Raw genomic sequence first — 19,391 nt, forward strand, 5'->3', positions numbered from 1 at the left:
GTTAGGAAGTTAAGATACTGCAAATGAAAAGCTTTGATCATAGTAATTGTTACAAAATGTGCAGTCAATCTGTGGCGGATTCTTTAACGTTGGAGAAAAAAATAGAAAATCAGTATAACAGTACAAATAATACAGTTAAGGCTTGTTCATCAACATACCAGCTATAATAGCATGAAAGATCTATTTATGCTGGCCTTATTTCTGAAAGTAATCCTTCTGTTTTCAAAAGTATCTCTCAAATAAAGTTTACTTTTTGAAGCAGAAGATTGTTAGATTAGGCAGTAGATACTTGTTCGCTTATTTTAGATTTCTGACAGATTACTGTGGGAAAATGTTGATTACTGAACACCCTGAAAAATATTTTGCCAACAGGAATGCAAGAAATAACAAAAGCAAACAACCAACAACAAAAAAAGCCATGGAGGAAATGTCTGGGTTATTAGTTCCCTTAACTTCTGCATTCCTGCTGCTGTGAGTGATGGAGGCTGAGGAGCCTTGCTAACGATGTCAGGTCTAGCTCAAATATTTATGCTGTGAAAGTTAAGGTTGGATATTAAATCTGTCCCAGTTAGTGATAATACCTCCTGGAGATACCACACAACTTAGTCCACACTTTAAAATCAACAAAGCAGAAGAGGGAATTGTTGAAGTAGCAGTAAAAGGATCACCAAGCTAGTGTGAGTTTGGACTGTATGGGAAAGGAGCCCGAAAATAGTAGCGAGCTTTTCCTGGCCCTTTCTGATACCTTGCTGTGGCAGGTGAACACAAAAGCAATGTTGGATCTGAGAACTATTTCCAGCCTTCAGAGAGAAGTCAGCAGCTGGGAGAGGGCCAGTTAAAATAAGGAGAGCATATTGAAGTCTGGTTTTACTTTTTCTGGTACCTTCTTGTGGGATTATGTTTGTACATCTCTGTCCTGTGTTTCTTTACTCCTTCAGGTGTATGTAACTGAACCTAGTGGGATGGAGTTCACACCATGTCAAGTTGAAGCACGTGTTGGCCAAATACTGGAGCTGCCTCTGAGGATTAATGGCCTAACAAACGTTGAAACGGGCGAGATGGTCCCACTGAGTGACTGCTCACACTTTGATCTAGTTGTGGAAGTAGAAACCCGTGGTGTATTCAAGCCACTTCAAGGTGATTTGACTCCCTCCCTGTTGTGAAAGTTAAATTAAGGTGTTACCAAGTCACACATCTCCTTTAAATCACTGTTTCAGTTACTCTGTATAGTATTCCCACAGAGGTCCTTAACTTCGGGGGGGGGGATCAGAGTAGGTTTTTTTTGAGGATGTATTTAGGTTTTTATGCAGAACTTCCCTTTGATATTTTTGATGTTTTGGGGGACTCTGAAAGCATTTTGGCACTTACTTTACTGGATATGTGTAGGCTCCCTTTCTACAGATTTTTTTGTTTTTAATATGCATCTGTAACAAAATTGATGGGTTTTCTCATAGAGGGGTCCATGTTTACTGTATTTTGAGATAGCACTTAAAACTTACAAGAACACTAAGATTAATAACTGCTTTGCTCAGATGTCCAGCAGTACTTTCAGTTCTATGAAGACATGGTTCATTGTTTGCTCACAAGAAGCTGAGACAATCAGCTGCTTAAATTTTCCAAAGTTCTTCATGTAAGTTCATCGCTGTAAGAAATGCCTCGTCAGGTTTATTAAGAATGTGGAGTATGCATGTTACTTTTAAAGATTGCCATTAATGTTGCTGGGCTAAGTGGACACTGAGCAATGTACTTGTTCCTGTGTCTACTGAATTCAGTATGTTACTCAGACATACCGTTAATTTGTTCCAAGTGTCTCTTGTATGGAAGTTCTTTCCTGTGCTACTGAGCCAGTAAAACCAGTCTACAGTGTACCATCTGCTTGCCTGAGAGGCAGCTATTTTAAATGTACACTATGTAGTAAGCTGTTTTACAGTTTGTTCAGAAAAAGAAAAAAATAGACCCCTCGCAAACATCAAAAGCAGAGAAATGTCATGAAAATACCTTTCAGCTACAGAGAAACAATGTATTGCCTACAGTTTGCAGTAAAGCTTGTCTAAGCAGTGTGACTTATTCGTGCTTAATTATAAGCTGGCTTCATTATAGTACAGCAAGATGAAAATATTCAATAAGCAACAGAAGTTATGTTAGTTCGTACCAGAGTAAAGACTCATGTCCTTAGTATAGTGTGAAAATAAAGAAGGTTGTGAGACATCGACGCTTTGGGAAGTGTTGGGTTTGAGATGAAAGACAGTAGCAAACATTTTTACCCATTTGGTTGGAGAACTGGTGGAAGCGCTTTTGTTGAGGAAAGCTGTGTTGAGCTTACATTAAAATGCTTTGGCATTTATCTCCAAGTATGTATTTACAGGCTTTTAATTTATCTGACAGGAAGGCTTAAGCCGACTGCTGATTTTTGTAGTGGCGTCAGAGTGAAAGCTGAAACTCAAGGATACACAGCACTTGTTGTTAGTTACACCCATGGTAATGTCCACCTCAGTACCAGCATCACCATTGCTGCTTATCTACCATTAAAAGTAAGTCTGGTTTTGCAGTTCCTGAAACAATCTGTTACTTAAAATGTCTTTAAATGATAAATAGCAAGTAATGAGTATGTTTTTTAAAAAAAAAAAAAAAAAAAAAAAGAGGTAGGCGGTTGATTCACAGGAAAAATCATGGACTGTTCCGGGGAACTGTGTTTTAACTCTTTCTCTGTGGACCATGTATGTAGTAGAGTTTGCCTACATGGACATTGCAAGCCAACTATAGAGAAGCAAGTAATGCGATAGCAAACTAACAGATTGTTGCAAATTCTGGAGAGTGAATTTGATAGCCTTGCCCATTTTTCAGGCTTTTGGCAAAACAGTAAGAATTGCTGTAATATGAAGAAATGTGCAAGACAGTAACAGGAGTCAACCTTCATCCAAGTGAGGATGTGTATCTTGTTTTGCACAACACACCTGAATTAGTAAATTACTTTTCAGCAGACTCTAGATGGGTGGAAAATTATGCAAGACTCAGTTTTTATTGACTGTCCGTTTTAACTGACTAACAGTTGGCTTAATAAGGTAATAAAGGGAGCAGTCACAATTCTGTGTCTATAATGGCAAGTGGAATAGACCTAGCTTATGATTTCTGCTTTCATAGTATATAAACTGATTTTTGCAATAAGGCAAAGCTGGCTTGCCTATATGCTGTGAAAATACATGCTTTTTCCCTGCAAATGGGAGAAAAAAATTTCACTGTTGGGCATTTCACTACAGAAAACAGGAAGAACAAACCTAAGCACAGGGTCAATACATGAAAATATGAAACCATGTTACCCTCACCTTCAGAGACTTAGCACTGAATCCACAAAGCTGAAGTCTAATAAATTTGACTGTAGCTTGTCCCCCCAAATTTGAAACAAAACTTTGTGCAAATCATACAGATTTATGACTGTAATAATGATTTTGCTTTCTAAATATGCTTTTCTGTCAAATACCTTAAATAACTGAATATAATTATTTGAAGCTGCTGAGACATCCTAAGCAGAATGTGTAAACTTTCTATTATTGGCAGCAATGTGAGAGGGGCATAATCCCTTTAATTAGGAATTTTTCATATGTATGGTATCATTTACATTTACTACTTGAAGTTTTGTAATGCTGCTTTTCATATATACAGTTAAATGATTCTAGGGTACTTAACAGAGCCAATACACACTGACAAGGAGGGTGCAATAAGTGCACTTTAAGAAAAAGAGAACTGTGCTTAGATATCTAAGTGAAATGATTTCCACTTTCTTTTCTCTCCTTTCTGTAGAATGAAGTATTTATGATGCCCAGAAATAGAAGGCAGCATCTTTCTGTCAGATACCTGTTTAAAAAATAATAATAACATAAAAAGTGGGAGAAAGATAAATGGGAGTGAAAGGGCAGACAGACACATGAAACTAAATCTTATGGCTTTCCAGTGGGTCTTTACCTTTTTATTACAAATATAACCAGGGAGAAAATGAGAGGAAGGAGGAACATTTATGCCAACCCTTGCCTTCTTTCTTTTTCTACCAAGATGCATCTATGGAAAGAATTGAACCATCCTTTATGTTGGCTGCTATTTCTTTCTTACTAAACACCAAAGTAGTATGATGATGTGGAACACAAGCTACTAATGGTTATTGTGTATTAAAATGTCAGGTTAATTTCTGTGATGATAAACTGCACAGGCTATCCTAGTGATGCACATCATTGTAGAATTTGTTATGGAGGTTTGAAGTAAAATTTGTGCATGTAATTATTCTCCTACACAGAACTGTGCTGGAGAGAGCACTGTCAAGTGTAAATAAAATTTATTATTTCATTCATTTAAAGTCCTGTCTATTTAAAAAAATGTAGTAGAATATTGTCTATCTGAATGTGCTCAGAAGACTCTGTTAACGGTCCTTCTGTTGCTGTAATTCTTCTTGAAAGAGATGTGATTAGAATGTAGTTAAAACTTTTCTTTGGATCTGTGGGTTCCATTGAACGTAATCCAACTGGACAGTATTCCTGTAGGTGATGCTAATTATTTTAATACACCTCTTATCTTAAATAACCATGCTTACAAACCACTGTGTGCAAAAAATCATAGTCTAATCAAAGTAACAAAGGTATCACTTCCATTATGAAAGAAGTTGCTTTTGCAAAATAAAACCAAACTATGAGTCATTCATTTGTAATTATTTTATTCATTACAGAGTATTGATCCTCCATCTGTTGCTTTGGTGACTTTGGGTTCCTCTAAAGATATGTTGTTTGAAGGGGGACCTAGACCATGGGTTCAAGAACCTTCAAAGTTCTTCAGGAACATCACTGCTGAGGATGCAGAAAGTATTGGTGTGTCTTTACTTGGACTTTCAACGTCTCGAAACAGCATCCAGCATTGGGTTAGAGTGTCTTGCAAAAGCCTAGGAGAGCAAGTAAGTGCCAGAAGTTATTTGTATTGCCTTCCATCAAACACTGAGCTGAGGCAATTGAGGACAGGCTTCAGATTTATGATACCGTATACCTTTTATATAATGAGTAGTTTTTATAAAATGCCAGTAAAGAACTTGGGTGAGTGTATTGTTTATGTGTTGTGATGCCTACAGGTTTTAGAGTGAGCATTTCATAACATTGTTATAAAGTGGTTTATGATGGGTTTATTGCAGTGTAAAGCTAAGTCACAGAAACCTTATGTTGTAGAATGTGTTAAACATACTAATAAGTGCTGCTTCAGTTTGCATAAATAGGATCGTGTCAGAATGTTGCTGCAGTAAACTGACTCTTCTGTCAGACATGCTCCCCTTAACCAAGTTCCCTTCCAGTGTAATTCTCTTTATTCAAACAAATGACAGCCATATGAATTTACTGCTCCAATATTTGTGCAGTCTTTTTAACAGTGACTGCAGTAATTTTCCACCTGGTCTTGTTTTCTCCATCATGCAGAAGTGATTTATCCTGCTTTACTCACCCTGGCCACTCTGTAAAGCATTTAGCTTTGATTTGACATTTTTCTCCTGTAATTCTGCAAGGCCTAAGCGTTTTGGCGTGGGTGCCAGATGGTTTAACTGATTTCCACAGTGTACGCTGTACAAAGTGTAGGTATTTCTAGAAATGCAAATTCAGAAAGGAAGAATATGTTGTTGTTGTCTGTGACTGGACATGCATTGGCTGTCAGTCCTCAGTGTTGTTCAGGACAGACCACATCTGCGTGGCTCTGGCTAGCGCTAGTGCATGAGTGGGTGAGGCAGGTAACCAGAGCTACCTCAGCCTGCTGGGATAGACATGGCTGTGTCTGTCTACCATCCTTCGTTGAGAGCTGTAACTGGAATGTAAAATAAAACATGAGATGCTTTTAAACACACTGAAATGACTATAAATATTGTCATTGCACTGTTCTGTTTTCACTCTGCAAGAAAAACACCTGTCTGTTAGGTTTTTTCAGTTCAAAAGATTGGTTGTTTGATTAAAGTTTGGTAGTAGAAAACATGAATACCCAGGAAAAGTTCCCAGGAATAGTAAGTATACTTTGGTAATAGTATAGAACTGTTCTTGAAATACGCACTGCCTTTTACGTCATCCTGTGTCTTAGTGGTGCTGTAAATCCCCAATAATTGTATTTTTGCTTCTGACATTGGAGTGTAACTGAGATCTGTGAAATAGAATATGCCTGAACTTAGTAGTCCTTTTCCTCACTTGCCTGTTTTCATAATTGTACAGGCTATTGCCTTAACAGTTGGAAACAACCCCTCAATCACCAACCCTTTTCCAGCGGTTGAGCCTGCTGTTGTGAAGTTTATCTGTGCTGTCCCTTCACGACTGACTTTGACTCCTGTTTATGGAAGTCCTCAGCTTGATCTTTCCTGCCCTTTGCTGCAACAAAACAAGCAAGTGGTAAGCCTGAGAAGTGACAGGAAAAGAATGTGTTCTTGCAACTTAAAAATCAGTGTTTGGACCTCCACGTACGAAATAAAGCATCTGACTTGCTGCAAGAGTAGCAGTAACTCTCGTGTTGTGGGCTGCACTGCTGTATCATTGTCAGCTTCTGCAGAGAGCAGCCTGAATGTGGATTTCCTAGGGTCATCGTTCAACCAGATTTATAAAGGGACCTACCGTAAAGTAGGAGTATATGTAAAAGCATTTGAATTGTGGCTTCTCACAGAAGTGTCACTGTGAGGAAGGCTTTCTGACTTGTCTTGAGATGAACGCCTTTCTTATTTAAAAAAAAAAGGGAGAGAAATATTTCCAATATAACTCCTCAATTCACTATATAGAGACATATTTTACCATACATGTATTACTTCAGAGTCTACACATGAGTGTAAGTTGGTGTGTTTTTTACTGGGAAAGGCACAAACACTGCTGATGTGAAGATACCTATGTAAGCATATACAGTGAGTATTGTTCAGTGACATCCGATGTATTTGGCTTTGCAAATCTGAGTCACAATAAATGGATAATGCATATATGTAGATTATCAAGCATAAAGCACTCTTTCCTCTATATCCTAATGAGTGCCGTCACATTGTTTGCTCAGTAAACTGTGGTTTGTCATCTTAATGTTACCAGGCAAATATAAAAGTCATCCTACTTGCATAAAACTGCAGTTTGTATTGAGTTGATGAATCATTTTAAGTAACTTTGATGTAGTAACAAGATGAGATCTTTGCATACTGTAAGTTACTTCAGAGTTCACCTGGTTTTCTAGCTCCATTTAATGTATCGGACTATGTCAGTACACTGCTATTATTAATGCATTTCACAAGGTGAACGCTAGAATTTTGAGTTATGTCTTCTGACAAATAGCAGTATTTTTCATTATTTTCTGAATTCCAAAGACGTTGTAGTTAAGCTGTTTTAAACTGGTTTAAGATTTTTGTTTTAATGTAATTTACTGCCTAAAAAAACCCCTACTCTCAACCTCCCCCCAAAAACCGCTTGCAGTTGAAGTACAGCTTAATGACTTTGCCTTGAGGGCTCATTTTAGTGAAAATTACTCACGTAATGGGTGTTATAATAAATCTCATGGAACTTAGCATATGTTTGTTTTTTTTTTTTCTTTTAATGATTAAAAAAAATCCTCTTGCATCTGTTCAGTCTAAGGTATTCATTATTTTTCAGGTTCCTGTCTCAAATTATCGCCATCCAGTATTGAATTTGGCTGTGTATGACCAACAGGGCAGTCTATTTGATAACTTCAGTTCTCTTAGTGTCATCTGGGAATCAACAAAAACGTCGTTAGCTAATATTGAGCCGATGGAGCTGACTGTGAAAGAAGATGGAAATGGTCAAAAGAAAATGCAAGGTATGAGTGAGTTGAAATGAGCATTTTATTACTTGAAGGAAGTCAGGATTAAATCTATTTGGTTATGTCTGAGCTTGATTGAAGAAATTATTGTAGTCTACAGTCGTATTTCAGCTTATCCTCAACATGCATTTTGAGTGTGTGCTATTCAGAAAGAAAAAAGAACTAAACCCAACGCCTAGAATCTGTTGTGAGAGAGAAAATCCTTGTCTGTTTAGAATGATAGAAGAGATCAGAAGTGTATATTTCATCTTTTTCTTCCTCATAATCTGATTTATTTGACTTTTGATTGTAGGTTTACAAACTGTTCTAGTTCATCGTGAGTCTGGAACAGCTGCCATCTCTGCAACTGCAACAGGATACCAGCAATCTCATCTCAAGGCAGCTAAAGTGAAAACACCGGTACTTGGAACTCTGTCATTTTTTTTGTTGCCATGTTGCTATGATGCTTAATGTACAGTGTCCCTTTGTATTTATTTCCTTGGTGCATAGTAATGTAAAAATTAGGCAGCTCCATAGTTGATTTTGAAGACGGATTCATACCACAATGTTGTTATAACATTCGTGGGTTTTCCTGCTTTCCTTTGCACTGTGTGCTGCTGTCCATATCAAATACGTGCAATTCCTTTTTTTTTTTTTTTTTTTTTTTTTTAACTAACCATCTGGACAAGTGTATTACAAAGAATTGTTTCAGTTGGTTTTGTTTCAGTTTTTTAATGAATTGGTGAATCTCTGCTGCTTGTCCTTCACTAAAGCAACCATGTGCTTAGTGCAGCTGTCACTGGGGAAAGCAAATGTATTCTTTCCACTGCAGATCTGAGTAGAAAGGTTCTGCACGAGCAAAGCAAAAGCTGGCTGATGTCCTCATATGGACCATATGGAAAATCTGGGCTCTGACTAATACTTCTTTTTTTTTACTTTAATCTCACATTGATCTTACAGAAGGGAGAGACTACTAATTTGTACAGTGCCAGCCATAAGCTCAAGCTCTAATTTGACAAGTCATTAGCCACTCCCTGAAATAGTTTAGCTATTCAACATAGGGAAGAACAACAGCAAAAAGTAGTGATGATAAACAAAGAAGGCGGATGTAAACAGATGGCAATTTTCTGTTTGTATCACTTTTTTTAAACTGAATATAAAGACAGTTTTCAGCCTATGGAACAGCCTGACATGCCTATTAACTAACTCTTAAAATATCCTGCTTCACTACACTGAAATTCTGTTAAATACTTTTAAGCAAGACTTAAGCAGGTTTTGAGTATATGCGTTTCTAAATTATGTACCATGAAAATAGAGTTGAGACAAAGAGTGAAATAAGGAGCTAGAGGTTGTAGTATTTTTGATTCAAAGCAGGTAACAGATGGGCACTAGTAATGTGAAATATCCTGTGGCCCAGATTTCTGTCAGTATGTCCAAGGTTTGGCATCTGAACGGTAAAATTCTTTGGAAGATGATCTGTATTACCAGTTTGTTCCTGTCTTTTCAGTGAGGTTTCCAGTCTGCTCTTTTTGGGAAGCATGGTGTGGATGCATTTCCATTGAAGTATTTGACTATAACTTAGTCAAAATTGTTAATTTAGAGACATGGTTACTTTGCCACTTAAGATCCTTGCTTCTCTTTTTTTTTTTTCCTCTTAAGAAAAGTGAGTTGTAATAAGAACACTTGGTGTTCTGCAGTCGTTTTTTAATTCATTGTGCTCTGCTTTATTAAACCAATGTTCAACATTTCTTACATTTAGAGATAATCAGAAAAGTGAATTCTCTAAACTTTGGCTCAAGTTCAAAGAGGTTTATTTTATTTCAGTGTGGGATACACACTTGTAAAATGGCAGCAGAGTTCTCTAAAGTTCTAGTCTCTGTGTTTAAGTTTGGGGGGAATCTTTTTGATAGTTGAAGAGTAGTTGTAGATACTACTTCTGCTACAGCTACATGTCTTTAAATTCGGTAATTTGTCTACTTTTTTCAAATACATAAGAAATGGACTGCTATATTCTGCTTTCAAACCTGTCTGTACTTCTTTCTTACGAACAAAACCACAAATAAAAATCTAATAGATGGTATATTAAGACATCTTGATCATTGTTCCATGTTTAAGTGGAACATCCTGTTATGTCATTAGGGAACGATGGCATCCTTTCTACATCAAGGAAATAATTTTACTAATTAGGTGAAGTGGGTACATAATAATACTAACTTCCTGTAAAAAAAAAAGTAGTTTTCCCTTTCTAAGCTAATGTTATTATGAGTGAATGATTAAACTTGCATCTGGTCCAGTGTGTATGTACATACTTTTAAGGAAGAATTTGAATTTCTTTTGGCAGGCTGCTAGGAAGAATCCTAAAAAGATGAGCTCGAAGTAGAAGAAAACATTATGTGTCTATGCTTAAACATTTTGTATGAACTTATTACATGTCTCTGAGTTAATATTGTATCTATGTATGTCAGACTTGATTAACTGATCCTGCTACTTCTTTAATGCGTAAGCCTTTGTTCTTTGTCTTGGTCAGAGATGCAGAGTACAGCAGCATGTCCTGTATATGACCTTACCTGTAGAAGAGAGCTAGCAGCTGAGCCAATTACTAGAACTTGTGGACATTCTGTTGACCTAAGCTTCTCCAGCTCTGGCCCTTTGTTCATCTGCTTTAAGTGTCCTTCCCTGCATATACAAGACTTGCACTTAGTGTTTGCTGTAACAGCTAGAATTGTTTCTTTCAGTATGAACCTATTCTACCAGTGTCTGCCACTATTGAGCTTATACTAGTGGAAGATGTGAAAGTGAACCCTACTGATGTCTCCATTTACAATCACCCTGACATACAGGTAAGGAGTTATTCTGCTACTTTCTGACTGCAGGGAAGAAAACAGCAAAAATTATATTGTTATTGTAAAGATACCTACAATCTAATTTCATATTCTTTTCTGGTTTTCAGGCAGAACTTTTCATCAAAGAAGGTTCTGGATATTTTTTCATTAATACCAGTGTTGCAAATGTTGTAAGAGTGGCTCATGAGGAAGCTCAAGGTATTGCTGTGGTGAGTGAAGTACTTTCTTATTTTATGTCTTTTTGGCGATCTGAGTATCGTTATGCAGTTTCATCACTGTTGGTCATTTTCCAGTGCATGTGGATAGAGAAAAAATAACTGAATCTTGGATGTGTTTGCCTGTCACAGTCAAGCTTCAGGCAGGGGATCTTTGCATTAACAGTTGCAAGTATAGTTTCAGGTATAGGAAACAGTTTCATTACAGTTATGATGCATACCTATACTCCGTACAAGATAAAAGCCAATACCAATTTATCCTTTACCTTTTACAGTTCTGCAGTAAAATATTTTGATTTCATTAACACAAAGAAAAATAATATGACAGAATTACTCAGAAGTGTTATAAAAAGGATTAATTGTTTTCAGGAACAGTATTTGAATATTTGTTGTAGGCCAGTACTTCTGAAACCTTCCAATTCTTCTTCTAGTGCTATTTCAGGATATTTTGGTATCACAGTATTTCATCCTGATCTTGTGGATAAATATCTATGAAACGGTTGATTTCTCATCTCCATATTAAGTCTTTAACGCACTTTTCCACTAGAAGATGCAACTAAACTACAGCTGTGCTTGACTTCATCTAGGTCCAGCATATGAGATGCATTCTACAGTGAACAACAATAAAACTATATATTTGCATTGTAGCTTTCATTAGGCAAGAATTGAAGTGACAAGCTTTTTTTTAAAGAGTAATCTTTACAAATTTATAATGTACAGATTTATTGTGTAATAAATAATGATAAAGATAGAAAATCAGCAAGTTTCAGTCTGATGTTTCAGGTTGATGCCATGGCAGGTATCAGTGGAACCAAGTTTGATACAGGATGGCTTGGTAGTAAATTATTCTGAGAAATTAAATTCAAGTTGTGTGGAGCAGTGGTTCCCAGATTTTTACTGGGGCTGCCAAGGATAAATTCTGTACTCTTACTCTTTTTTTGAGACAGCAGCTTTTCTGGACGTGGGTGGTAGTGGGGGGGAAGAATGAATACTGGTAAACATTGGAGTACACTGTATACTAGGAAGCCACTGGACACCTAATAGGAGATGAGAACAGGAGAAGTAGCTGGGACAGGAACAGTTTTAGTAAACTGTAGTAGCCCTGCTTTCCTTTTGGCAGTCTACTCTAGTAGCTTCTTTTCTCTGGTCTCCCAGACCAAACGGAGCTCCATTACATCTTCCTCCCCATGGTTGTGCTGGCTGCTGCCTCCTGGCCATGTCCGCTCTGCTTTCTGTGGCTGTGTGCTAATATGTGCCCCCAGCACCTGTATTAGTCACCCCATTCAGGAACTGCTGCTGTTCTGAAAGCTGACATTTAATAAAACTTTATATTCCTTTCTGTTTTGAAGCAAGAGTGGTGCCCTCAAAAGAACAAAAAATGTCAGCTCATGCCACTGCTCTTACTGCTAACTCCTGTAGTGCTGCCCAGTAATGCTATGAATTGTAACAAATTCCTTTGAACTGGGGGGGGCTGGCTGTCCATCACCCCTTGTTTCAGAGTTTATCTTCATAAGCCAGATGAGTGCATAGAATAGGACACCAAACATCTGCACTGTCTCTGGCCAAAGTGAAGGTACCTGTGAAGGTGAAGAGAATAGTTGGGGTTGTCCATGAGGTGTGTGGCAAAGTCAGGCAAATTGCAAGAGAACTGCAAAGGTGATGTGAGCCAGGTGTGTGCATGGTCTTGAGAAAGTGTGTGGAGACAACTTTGCAGCTGGTGCCTAGTTCTGAGGGCTTATATTTGTGAGCAGAGATCTCTTTCTTCATTGATTGATTCTCACTGTATTCTTAGAAGTGTAACATACTTGTTCTTTGTGTTAAAGAAGGTGTATCAAAGAAATACTTGATATGTCAGTCATCTTCTTACTGGAAATCTGCCACCAGATTTTGGCTATTCATTCAGATTAAAGGCAATAATTGTAAAGTGTGAATCTTGTAGGAGGCAATACTAATGCTTTATAAACCAGTCTCTGTTCTTGATTATTATTTTTTCTTAAAATTTTGGTTTTTACTCCGCTAAGAAAAGTTTCATTGCTCTGAATGATTTGTTGTGGGGTTTTTTGTCCTTCTGATGTCAGAAGGAGAATAACAGGATGCCAAACTGCTTCTCAATTAAGATAACGTTAATTCAATTGCTGCCCAGAGGCTGTTTGCACTAGCTTAATAGTATGATACTTTTACACACATTTTACAGCTTTACTTTTACTTTGGTGAAAGATTTATCTGTGTCTAAGGCCTAGAGACTTCTGCGTCCAACTGTGTCTGTCCTGAAAGTGCTATAAATTTTATACTGTGAATGACAAACAAATGAAAATAAGAAGTGCTATAATAGAATTTTCTTTTGGCCTTGCAGGTGCATCCTCTGCTTCCAGGATCAGTGACTGTAATGATTCATGACTTGTGTTTGGCTTTCCCTGCACCAGCTAAAGCTGAAATTTATGTCTCTGATATACAGGAACTGTATGTCCGAGTTGTTGACAAGGTTAGTGGCTTGAAACCAGCATTATTGGCTGATTCAGCTGTCCTGATTCCTTGTGCTGATCATGAACATGAAGATGAGACATGTACAAGATGATACAATGTAGTGGTTAGGGCCGTCGGCTGTGGTTATATGACCTTAGAGAAATAGTTTGATCTTCCTGTGCTTCTGCTTCTCCCTCCCAAATTTATCCTTCTAGGTTGTAAGGCTTTCAGAGAGTATCAAGTGTGTCTTCATGTTCTGTGCGGCAGCAATCTCAACTTTTGCATTTACACAGCAATTTTAATTCATAATTTATATGAACAAACTAATTTATGTTTCCTGTTGTTTAAAGTGCACGAGAGCAATTCTTTTAGGAGTAGGTTTTGCCCCAAGGTCACTTTCTGTATGTCATGTTTTAAAAATGAACAAAAAAAAGTCCAACTCATTTTACCTTGCCAGCTTGGGTGCATCTTATACAAAATAAGTGTTGATATTTCTGAATGCTTTAATTATGCCCTTGCCAGCTGAAAGACCTGAATGAATTTATTTAATTTGATGTTAACTGTAGCTGGCAGGGATTATTCTTTAAAATCAGTGCTCATCTAGTCTAACCTTGGGGCTTTATCTCTAATACTCTTCTAAAAGTGTAATACAAAATAAAATGAAAATATTTATGCTAACAAATGAAAATGCTTTTCATGAAAAATGATCGGATGTGACTGTTTCAGGTGGAGATTGGAAAAACAGTTAAAGCTTATGTCAGAGTTCTGGATGACTCTAAGAAACCTTTTCTGGCGAAATACTTTGCTGTCATGGATCTAAAACTAAGAGCAGCATCTCAGATTGTTTCACTGGTGTAAGTTAATGGATCTTTTTATTAATCTGCAAATATGTTTATAGGCAGAGTAAGCAAAAAAGTAAGTAAAGGTATGAGCTTGGAGGCATGGTAGTATACAATGAGTTTTTATTTATTTTGTAAAGTTTTAATTACCTGTTTAAATGGTAAAAAGTGGTTATTTGTCAGGAAAATTGCCTAAGTTAACAGTCAAGTGTTGTTGACTGAATTAAACTGTATTCGTACATTTTAATATTTAATGGAGCCTTATGCATCTTAGAAGCAGTGATTTGGCAAATAATGTCAGATGAAGAACTCTGTGAAGACATACGTGACGTTACCAAACTCATACTGTCTGTTACCTAATCTTTTAGAAACAGATAGGCTTAGATCATCCTATTCCTCGAAGCTCCTTATTTTCCAAGTTCTAAACACAATAATAAAAATCACAGTAAAGAAGGTTTTGGGACTGTTGATTTTTTAATGTTGAGGTAATCGGTAAAAATCATTCTGCTTTGTATGGGGAAATGTGTGTATGTATTTGCATACACCATGCAGTACTGCTTGGCTGTATGTCCCACTCCGTTAAATAGTGTCAAGGTACGTAATCAGGGCTTGTGCCACTGTTACCCATACTGGTCAAACTACCAGTGGGCTCCCTGGTAGAGTTTTGGTATGAATCAGCTAACACTCTTGTTTCATTTTAATTTCATGTGTTTCATTTTAAGATAAAACACAGGCTACCCATTTCATGATGTTACATGTAGAAATGTGATGGTTTCCTTAATTTTGCTTAAGACATAGTCACTTAGTTGTCCTTATGATAAAACTGTTATGCACCAAATAGGTCCTTTACATTTGTTATTTATGTAATTTATTCAATGAACTTCTCCATTTTAATGTGTTTCTTTTCTGCAGCCCGCTCAGTGAAGCTCTTGATGACCATACTGCTGCTTTTCTAGTGCACGGGATGGCCATTGGTCAGACTAGTCTTATGGCAACTGTTGCTGACAGAAGAGGACAAAGAATCAACTCTGCTCCACAACAGATTGAAGTAAATAATTTCAGATAAAATATATGCGTAAATAAAATCTATAGGAACAATTCATTATAGTTTGTTTATAGTACAGTAATGAATTTGCCAGAAAAAGTAAACCAGATTATTCTGTCCAGAAGATACCCAAATGGTAGTCTGTTTCAGATTTCATAGTGATTTTTAACTGCATGTGATAAGTTTATGCATGCTCAATTTACTCTAATTAAGCAAGTGAAGACCCAGTTTTCACTTGTATGTGCTGTTTGGTGACATAAATTACCTGATAAAAATAGCATGAACACAAGTATTCATATTCCTGTTTTTAGGTCTTTCCTCCATTTAGACTGCTGCCAAGGAAAATGACCCTAATTATTGGGGCAGTGATTCAGGTAAGGCATCTTCTTACACATTTTCTCTAATTTATATGTGAAAATAAATATATATCACTTATTTTTCAGGAGTAGATATTCCACTTCACAGTTTAGGTGCATTCACACTGAATACAGAATCCCAGAATTGTCAGGGTTGGAAGGGGCCTCTGAGGATCTAGTCCAACCCCCTGCTAAAGCTGGTTCACCCAGAGGAGGCTGCACAGTCATGTCCCAGGCAGGTTTTGGTTACCTCCAGAGGAGGAAACTCCACATCTGCTCTGGGCAGCCTGTTCCAGTGCTGTCACCCACAAAGTAAAGACATTTTTCCTTGTATTCAGACAGAACTGCCTGTGTTGCATTTTGTGCCTGTTGGCCCTTTTCCTGTCACTGGGCACCGCTGAAAAGAGCCTGGCCCCATCCTTCTGACACCAGTCCTTAAGATATTTGTAGGCATGGATAAGCTCCCCTCTCAGTCTTCTCCAGGCTAAACAGGCCCAGCTCCTCTCAGCCTTTCCTCATCAGAGATGCTCTCGTTCCCTCTTTGTAGCACTCAGCTGGCTCCTCTTCAGTAGCTCCCAGTCTCTCTGGAGCTGGGGAGCCCAACACCTGGACACAGCACTCCAGATGCAGCCTCACCAGGGCAGAGCAGAGGGGCAGGATCACCTCCCTCGCCCTGCTGGCCATGCTCCTCCTCATGCACCCCAGGATGCCACTGGCCTTCTTGGCCACTTGGGCACAGTGCTGGCCCGTGGGCAACTTGCTGCCCACCAGCACTCCCAGGTCCTTCTCCACAGAACTGCCTTCCAGCAGGTCAGCCCCCAGCCTGTACTGGTGTGTGGGTTTATTCTTCCTTAGCTACAGGACTTTACGCTTGCCTTTGAACTTCATTAGGTTCTGCTTTGCCCAACTCTCCAGCCTGTCCAGGTCTGGCTGAATGGCAGCAGGGCCTTCTGGTGTATCAGCCACTGCTCCCAGTTTTGTATCTGAGGTTACACTCAGTCCCTTCATCCAGGTCATTGATGAATAAGTTCTAACAAGACTAGTTTCATTCTTGAGTCACCTTCCATTTACTATATTGCCAGATCAAAGGTTTTGTATTTATTTTTGTCAAGATAGTGACAACTTTTCCAGTTGAATACCAGCACTGCATTAATAAAACTGTCATCTCCATGAAATTAAGCGTAGTGGGCTAGTTCTACAAACTGAAACACAGAGCAGAGCTGTACTATGGTGAAGAAAAAAGTGAGGTAAATTTTTCTGAAATTTTTCTGGGCTGGATGTGGCGTCAGCCTATTACATTCTCTAAAGCACATAGACCACTTGTGCTTAGCTCACGTATTTCCCAGTCTGCCATCATGCAAGGACACCAGTGTACAGGAGAAATAAGCCCTGAGATGCCCTAGGAAGGTTCAGACAGACTTTTCTTACTGAAGACATGGTGCTGAGCAGGGGAGGGGTGTCCCACACGACACAGACAAGAAGAAATACCTGATGAGTTAATGTTAGTTGTTCTGTGTGCTATTATAGATCACTTCAGAAGGAGGCCCTCAACCTCAGTCCAACATCATTTTCTCCATCAGCGATGAGAAAATTGCATCAGTGAACAGCACCGGCCTTGTCAGAGGAGTGGCGATTGGAAATGGAACAGTAACAGGAGTAGTGCAAGCTATTGATGCAGAGACAGGGAAGCTTGTTGTGGTGTCTCAGGTAATGTTTTATGATACTGGTTGGGCCTGAAAGAGGCTCTTTTAACTCAGGTTTGGCTCAAAAGGGGCAAATAGTCTCTTTGGATTAGTAATGTTATCTTGTGCACTTTCCTCATCTCCTAAGGAGATGAAAACTCAGTGTTTCTTACTCTGGCCTGTGAACTGATGTGTGTGCTGACACAGCCGATACTTTCAACAGATAGCTAAATCTCACTGTACCTTAAAACAAGGTCTACTGATAACCCAGGGAGGCTTTATAAATAGTCTGATAGCTTTAGAATTTATTAGTAAATCTAGAAAAGCCCATCTAAAGAAATCTTTCTAAAACAGCAGAAGGTTGTCCTTACCTGCATCACCTTACAGTGTAGCAGTGTCTTATGTCAGTAGAAGTTAGTAACTGTTGTCTAAGAAACACATTGTCTCTTAAGCTATAAGCTTAAGGCTGTATAGGCTATATAGAAAGCTGTCATCCCATGCTGTGGCCTGAATCCATCTACAAAGTTCAAGCAATGAATCCCTGATACCCCATGAGAATCTCTGTCTATATAATTTCCTACTAGCTGAGTGTGAGGGAGCTGGCCTATAAGGGAGTACAAGTCCCCGGGACTTGCATGGGACTCACAGAACTTGGGCCAAATCTTATTGCTCTTCATTTGAGGTCAAGGCAGAACAGCTGCTGCACACCACAAAGCTCTGTTGCTTGAAAGATGTCACCACAGGCCAAGAGGAGACAAAGTAATTGGGGGAAAAAAAAAATTATATCTCTCTATCTCTGCTTTGTAATGTGGGGCAGCAGTCTGGCCTGATGCTGTGCCAGGAAGCAGAATGAACTTGAAAGCTAAATCTACTGCCCAATGAGGTCCAGGTCTGACCTTTCCTTCCCAGTGTACAGTAGGAATAAAATATATCTGGAATGTCAGGATATGTGAAGAGGAGACATCAGAGTATCACACATCATTCTTTTGTTCTTGATTGTCCTATTTGCTGCTTACAATTCTCACTTTCTTTTAAATCTCTCAATGTCTTCCTTTACATTCTGAATTTATTCATCCCTTTTCTCCTAGGGACCCCTATGATCTAGTCCCTTGCTGTCTGTCACCTCTCAGTTCCATCACTCATGTCCTCAGTAATTTTGAGCAGATTTTTTTTTAAGAAAAGTTTAGGTGGCATTTTAAATGCCATCAATCAAAAGTTAATACTTTTGTAGTTTTGTACAGTCATACTGCATTATGTCCCTCTGTATTTTCTGTGATGTCACATGCAAATCACATGGCAGTAGTGATTAGATAATGGCAAAATAGTGGATAGATTGTGAAAGTGAAATCTAGTTCACGTTTGACAAGTGTTAACAATGTCTTCCCTTCCTGCTTTTTAGGACAAAGTGGAAGTTGAAGTAGTACAACTGACAGCTGTTAGAATTTGTGCACCAATTACACGAATGAAAACTGGTACACAGGTTAGTTGATTTGTGATTAGCTTTTATTGCCTTAAAATTTTGATCTGCAAGCTGTGACCATTCCTATTACAACATCTGATGATACCACTTCAGCTCACAGAGTGGTTGCCCACTCTGAGGGGTACCACTGCTGCTGCTGGAATAAATATGCTGTAAAGTGGAGAAGCTCCAGAGCTGAAAACAGAAATCAGGACAAGTTTACCATGTACACCAGACTGATTTTCAGAAATTCAGGCCCTGCTGAAACATAATTTCATCTGGAGAAGGATGCTCTCATTTTCATTCTGTTTGCAGTGGAGACTTCCTTCCTTTGTATGCTAAAAATCTACAGTATATCTGCTATATCCAGAACAACAGATACTGTTCAGATTATCTTTCAATAAGTCTATTTTGAACAGTCTGTGTTTTGCGTATTAAGTTACTCATTCCAAAATGGCTAGTGATTCTAGCTTGTTGGTCCCAGGTGATTGAATTGAAGATTAAAAACAAAAACTTGAAAATCCCCATTTTGTGTTTATATGTTATGTTGTCTTAATTTGGAGAGGTGGAAGGGGAAGGTGGATGTCCAGAGCAGAGTTAATCAGGAAAATTATCTAGACAAAGATGTAGAAAAGTTAAGCGTGTATGACTTAAATAAGATGAAGTGATTTAATGCTACGAAGGGGACAAATGAGTTACTGAACCCA

General features: G+C 38.2%; 1 protein-coding gene across 1 annotated transcript in view; it reads left to right on the plus strand.

The window, feature by feature from the left end:
- Positions 1–19,391, plus strand: part of NUP210 (nucleoporin 210) — a 69,419-nt gene that overhangs the window by 30,955 nt on the left and 19,073 nt on the right. The window contains exons 13-26 of the mRNA XM_005239338.4: positions 939–1,137; positions 2,386–2,531; positions 4,712–4,933; positions 6,216–6,389; positions 7,617–7,800; positions 8,096–8,202; positions 10,518–10,622; positions 10,733–10,834; positions 13,194–13,322; positions 14,030–14,157; positions 15,055–15,190; positions 15,499–15,561; positions 17,071–17,250; positions 18,625–18,705. Of these exons, the coding sequence (XP_005239395.2) occupies positions 939–1,137; positions 2,386–2,531; positions 4,712–4,933; positions 6,216–6,389; positions 7,617–7,800; positions 8,096–8,202; positions 10,518–10,622; positions 10,733–10,834; positions 13,194–13,322; positions 14,030–14,157; positions 15,055–15,190; positions 15,499–15,561; positions 17,071–17,250; positions 18,625–18,705 (1,956 nt within the window). The remainder of the gene's footprint in view (positions 1–938; positions 1,138–2,385; positions 2,532–4,711; positions 4,934–6,215; positions 6,390–7,616; positions 7,801–8,095; positions 8,203–10,517; positions 10,623–10,732; positions 10,835–13,193; positions 13,323–14,029; positions 14,158–15,054; positions 15,191–15,498; positions 15,562–17,070; positions 17,251–18,624; positions 18,706–19,391) is intronic.

The sequence above is a fragment of the Falco peregrinus genome, chromosome 5, assembly GCF_023634155.1.
Source record: "Falco peregrinus isolate bFalPer1 chromosome 5, bFalPer1.pri, whole genome shotgun sequence".
In the NCBI taxonomy this organism is placed as follows: Eukaryota; Metazoa; Chordata; class Aves; order Falconiformes; family Falconidae; genus Falco; species Falco peregrinus.